At 40.3% G+C, this 5,920-nt stretch overlaps 1 protein-coding gene across 1 annotated transcript; it reads right to left on the bottom strand.

Annotated features, from left to right (window-relative positions):
• Nucleotides 1–289: 289 nt before the first annotated feature.
• Nucleotides 290–2,151, bottom strand: LOC113558841 (myc-associated zinc finger protein-like). The gene has a single exon (XM_026964412.1). It carries the CDS (start codon nt 1,967–1,969, stop codon nt 665–667), a length of 1,305 nt encoding a protein of 434 aa, XP_026820213.1. The 5' UTR covers nt 1,970–2,151; the 3' UTR covers nt 290–664.
• Between the last annotated feature and the right edge of the window lie 3,769 nt (nt 2,152–5,920).

The raw sequence follows: 5,920 nt of genomic DNA, 5'->3' as shown, positions 1-5,920 counted from the left end.
GTATTAGACTGTAATATCCAATGTTATTAATTTTACCATTAATATTAGTTTTCTTATTATTATATCGTTTATTAAATATTATATTATATATGAGTACGCGTGTATGACTAGAATTATTTTCATACACATCGCATACATATAGGTACTTAATTATTTATGACTAGAAATATTATTGTTTCTGACTAGAATTATTTTCATACACATCTCATGCATTATATATATATATATATATACTTAATTATCTATGACTATTAACTATTATGACTAGAAATTTTAGGTTTTTTGACTAGAATTGTGCTATGACTACTCGATGTATTTTTTTTTTTTTTTTGAAATATTTCTAGACATTTTGTGTCTAAACAGAGTTATATTACATTCAAATCATCTAATAGAAATTGCTTATTTAAATCGTTTAAAACCATTTTCGATTAAAAATGTGACCGGTTTATAATATAACCTCTAACACGACGACGTAGACTGATCAAGTTAGAGCACGTGTGGATGACGGCGGTCTATGATGTTTAAAAGTTATTATGTGTAATTATATCAACACTAAAATTATACCAATGTGTGTAAAAAAAGATTAATAACATTATATACCTACCAAATTGTTATACACTTTTAAATAAATGTCATATACCCATAACGGTGACGTAGCAGTTGCTTATTTGGCGATGTCACCACGGTCGTTGTTGCACTGCTTCTTGTCGTTGTCGTCGCCGTCGTTGTTGTTGTTGTCGTTGCCGGCGGCTGCAGCAGTCGCGGCCGCCTGCACGGCCCGCTGCAAAATGTTCTTTTTGAATCCCGAGGCGGACGTCACTGCAGGCACCGTCATCATGCTGCCACCACCGTCACTGTCGTTGACGTCGATGGCGGCAACGTCGCTGACGATATTGGAAGCGATGACATTGACGGGTTTGGCGCCGATGTTATCGCCGGTCTTGCCGTTCTTGCCGGCGCCAGTCGTTTTCACCGATGTTCCGGTGCCGTGCCACCGGCGGTGCGACGCCAAGTTGGCCGGACACTGAAACACCTTGTCGCATTCGGGACACGTGTACCGGACGTGCACGATGCACCGGCACCGGTGACGCGCCAGCGCGAAGGCATCGACGTACCGGACGCCGCACAGCCGGCACCGGTACGGGCCCAGCGCGTTTGGAATGCTCTCGATCTGGCGACGAGCCTCGTCGGTGGCCACGACTACGTTGAATTCGGGGTCGATGTCGCCACCGTCGTATTCGTCGTCGCGCGGGTCACCGTCCTGTCCACCGCAGTCGGCGGCCGTCGAGTACGGAGGCGACGACAACGACGACGAGGACGACAAGGACGGCGAGGACGAGGCCAGCCGTTTTCGGCCGGCGGCCGTCGTCGGTTCTTCGGGAGCTGCCGGCACGATGATCGTACCGGACACCGGCGACGACCTGTCCACGTGACGGTCGAGCATGAGCTGCGGCAGCAGTTTGCGCGTGGCCGCTTTTACCGCGGTCGTCGATGCCGCCGTGCCGCCAGCGGCCGTCTTTTTCGACGATTTACCGCGGTTGGCCGTCGCCGCTGCGGTCGGCCGTTTCTCCGGTGTCGTGGCCGCCGGGTACCCGTCGGATCCAGTCCGCTTGCCCACCACGCGCGCGGTCGCTGTCGCCGCCGCCGCCGCCGCCGCCGTCGTCGTCAGAGTGGCTTTCACGGACAAGTCCAACGGGCCCGCGGACGCCGTGTCGTCGGGCTCGAGCCGATGTCGCAGTAGCAGTCCGCCGCGGTCGTTTCGGTCAAAACGCCAACAACCGTCCTTGACGTCGCCGACCCGCTGCCGCTTGCCGCCGGGCCCGGCGTAATCGTCGTCCACGTCGCTGCAGCTGCCGCTCCCGTCGCCGTGATGGTGCTGGAGGTTGCGCAAGCGGACGGCCGCCGCGGCCGTGGTCATCCACCACGTCCACGACGGGTCGGCCGCCGAAGCCTGAGCGTAATCGGTCATATCGTACCGTTGATGATGCGCGTATGACGAGCGCCGTCGTTGATGGTAATCGGTAATAATATTTAATACGATCGCTTGTGATGTGATGCACTCGGACGTCTCGGGATGATACCCCGACGACTGCAGCAGTGGCGCGCCGCGTGTAGTCTGTCTCGTCGATGCGCGCCGCTCCTGTTGCGGTGCGTGACTGCCGACCGGCGACGATTGCTGTTGGTGTTGCGCCGCGGTTTATAGTGGTAAAGGCGGCGGCGGCGGCGGTGGTGGTGGTGGTGGTGGTGGTGGTGGTGGTCTGCCGAAGTCCGTGTACGCCGTTTATCGGTGGCGCGCGGTACACCTCCACCGCCGCCGCGACCGTCGACCAATCGCCGCGGCCGCCGACCTATGCAGGGGGCAGGACCCCGGTGTCCACTGACGCGCCCAGTGTATACACTCATCGGCGGCGGTGGTTGTTGTGCAGCAGTGACGTAGTCGTAGGTACGACAATAACAATAAACAACGCGAGCGCACACGTCGTGTATACATATATATATGTATATATAATATTATAATGCTATGTGTGTGTGTGTGTGTGTGTGTGAGCGCGCGCGGAGATACCTTTGTTGTCGGCGGGTCATGTTAACTGACGGGGGTGGGTCGAGGGGGGCGCGTGCCACAGCCGTTGCAGCTGCCGCTCTGTGTATTATAATATACAGCAGTGTGTATACGGCGGAACCGCGCGCGCGTCATGCCGCGGGTGGGTGGCGAGTAGATAAGAATCGCTGCGGCGGCGTGCGAACAGAAATCTCCTCTTCGACGCCGCCGCCGCCGCCGCCCCGTCCGCGCAGCGCTTTCGCTTTTTTTTTCGCGCTCCCAATCGTCCCCACGACTGTATAATGCATTTTACACTATGTCGCTATTATTATATTATACGCACAGTGCTCGCTGCAGTGTTATTAAAATGCGCGTACACACACAATGCTGTGCGACGGGTATATTATGTGTGTCATGCGATGTCTGCGCGACTTATAGCGCGGTCCGATGGCGGGTAGGTGGTTGGCTGCACGGGGCGGGATGGCCGGTCGTTGGACGAACGGGAGGGTTGATTTTGACGGTTATTATTGTATACGAACTGCCCCGCGACACAAATCTCAGCCCTCGACCGACTGTTGTATGCATTACGTTAGGGTGGTTAATAGTTGTATAGCTACGATTCGCGTATACCTATACATCGCGCGCGTATTATATTATTATAATACGACGTGTTTTTTTTCCATACACAGTACACACGTCATATAATGTACTGCAGATTTGATTGCGTAGTACGATCATATCGCGAAGAGTTTGCTTGACAGACTGAATTTACATTTTACCGGACAGATTTTTTTTTGAATGTCCGCGTAAACTGCAGCCATCGTCCATTCGCATAATACTATTATATTATGTTGTACGAGATATATAGATGTAATATGCAAAAAATATTATTAAAAATTGGTCTATAGAAAATATTGAATAAAATGTATATCATTTATATTATTAAATATTGTACAATATTATTGCTTTATATTAATTACTATATCTTGTTCTAATCTAAATTTTATTTCAATTATCTTGTATAATTTGTATATAATTACTAAACGTGTTTATCCTGTTATCATAGGCAATCCGTATATTATTGATTCATCACAAGCTATGCTTAAAGAAGGTAGGTATAAATTTAAGAGATATTGTATTGTTGTATTTATAATGTGTACAATTAATCTTTTATTTAAAAATTTCATAAAAAAAAAAAAAAAATGCCGAATAACAACGATCATTGTGTAGTCGTTGGCACGTTGCCATAATACGATTGATTCGTTTCGTTTGATTCTTATTATTTATAAATACACAAGTATATAGATAAATACCTATATGATATAAGTATATTATACTTTCTTTAAGAGGGAATTTACGTGTAAATAATTTATAGGAAAGTTACGTTTTGTAGCATTTAGTAAGGTTAAAATCAAAAACATGGTAGAGGTACCAATACAAACAATAAAAATAGTTTACTTTGCACTGTATTAATTGAATTAAACAATGAAAAATTTTTTATGAAAAAATATTTATGTAATTTTATAAGTAGTCATGTTTTTTAATATATTTAATGTGCCTAATATTTATTTTGTGTTTATTGTGTATATTTAATCTACCGAATATCGACTGCCACTGACATAATAGGCTATAAGGTTATCGTATAAGTATTACTGGTAGGTAATCAAAATATTAACTCTTAATTGAGAAAAATAATTTGAAAAGTGTTTTAATTGATAATAAATAACAATAATAATAATAATAATAATAATAAATAAATAATAAAAAAAGTCTTTATGTTAATAACAATTTTGAATGTTGAAGTATATACGAGTATTTAACTATTATTTTTTAAGTACTGATTAAGATGCCAAATGCATTTAATTTGGTATTATTGTGTAATCTCTTTGAACAAGTCTGTATGATTTATGTAATAAATTATTATCATGTTATTGGTTTGTTAAAATTTTTAAATATTTTATACTTAGGTAATTTGAAAAATTATATTTTAATTTTTATGGTATGAGATAACTTGAATATATCTAAGTTTAAAAGGTTTAGTCTGAAATTTTTAGCTCATATTTTATAAAAAAAAAAAAATTAACGTAATAGAGCTTTTTATACTTTACACGTAAATAAATTTAAAAGATATAAAGTGTACAATATTTAGTATGTAATACGTTGGAAATTATATTTAAATTTCCTATAATAGTTAAACGCTAATATCTAAAACTATATTGTCTATTTTTCTAACCAAAATAAAAATAATAGTAAAAACGTCGCAGTTTAATGTTATTAAATTGTTGAGTATAGTAAATAAGTACTTGATTAAATATTACATCTATTTTATATTTTTGTAAAATTATTCTTAAGAACTATTATTCTTAGTATAATCATAATATCGATAACTCAGAAACTACTCGTTCAAATTTTAATTTACATTGGTAATCGTTATTACGAAAATTTTCAAAAACATTATATTCTTAATAATTAAATGTAAAAAATAGATGGTTCTCGTTTAAAAAATAGAAGTTTATACTACCACACTCCATATTTGGAGGTATCTGTACAACTATTGGCTGTATCTGAATGCAAAATGAAAAAAAAAAAGTCCAAATTGCATGTTTAATTTTTAAAGGGTTTGTCTGAATTACATGCTGTGTACCCACAAGTTTATTTACAATGCATTTGTGTGCATAACTTAAACTTTTTTTTGTTGAATTTTCTAATTTGGTAATTCGTGGCAATTCAACCCAGAGATACATATGAGTACATACATTTTGTAACTATTTCTTAGAAACTTATGTGATGGCTAACAGTTTATTCTGCCATCTATATTTGGGTTGAATTATATAATTCTACAATGCGCACTACTAATGTTTGCGAATCGTTCCATTTCATATTGAATAGCATACTTTATTCAATAAGTCCTAGTATATTTCAATTAGTCGATGTTTTAAAGCAAGTACACAGTTATTAAAATGTATGTAAAAATTTAAATAATTGACGTCGAGAAATATTCGAAAAAGAAAAATGTATAAGTTCAGGGATGACGCCATTTCAAAATAATGAAATGAATAGAATTTTATGTGTAGAAAAGTTGGCATATATGGCGTTGTCAACTTTTTCAATATTTATATAATTTATTTTAATATAACAAAAGCCCATTCTTTCAGTGGAAAAGTAAGTTAAATTATTTTATTTAGTAAAATTATACGGGGCATGTAATTTGGACAGACTTTTTAATGGAGTGGCATGCAATTCGGATGTACCGCAACTATCAACTGTAATTTGCTTTTGAGTGAATTCACGACAAAATTCAATAAATAAATTAATATAGTATAGGTGGTAGGTATACTGCCGTAATACTAAACCCGCCTAAAATCAAAATATCATAATTAA

Source organism: Rhopalosiphum maidis, chromosome 3 (assembly GCF_003676215.2).
Source record: "Rhopalosiphum maidis isolate BTI-1 chromosome 3, ASM367621v3, whole genome shotgun sequence".
Taxonomy (NCBI): Eukaryota; Metazoa; Arthropoda; class Insecta; order Hemiptera; family Aphididae; genus Rhopalosiphum; species Rhopalosiphum maidis.
This window is presented reverse-complemented; position numbering and strand designations above follow the sequence as displayed.

Excerpts from the sequence above, each read along its gene's own strand:
- LOC113558841 (XM_026964412.1), bottom strand. The coding sequence starts at position 1,969 with ATGACCGATTACGCTCAGGCTTCGGCGGCCGACCCGTCGTGGACGTGG.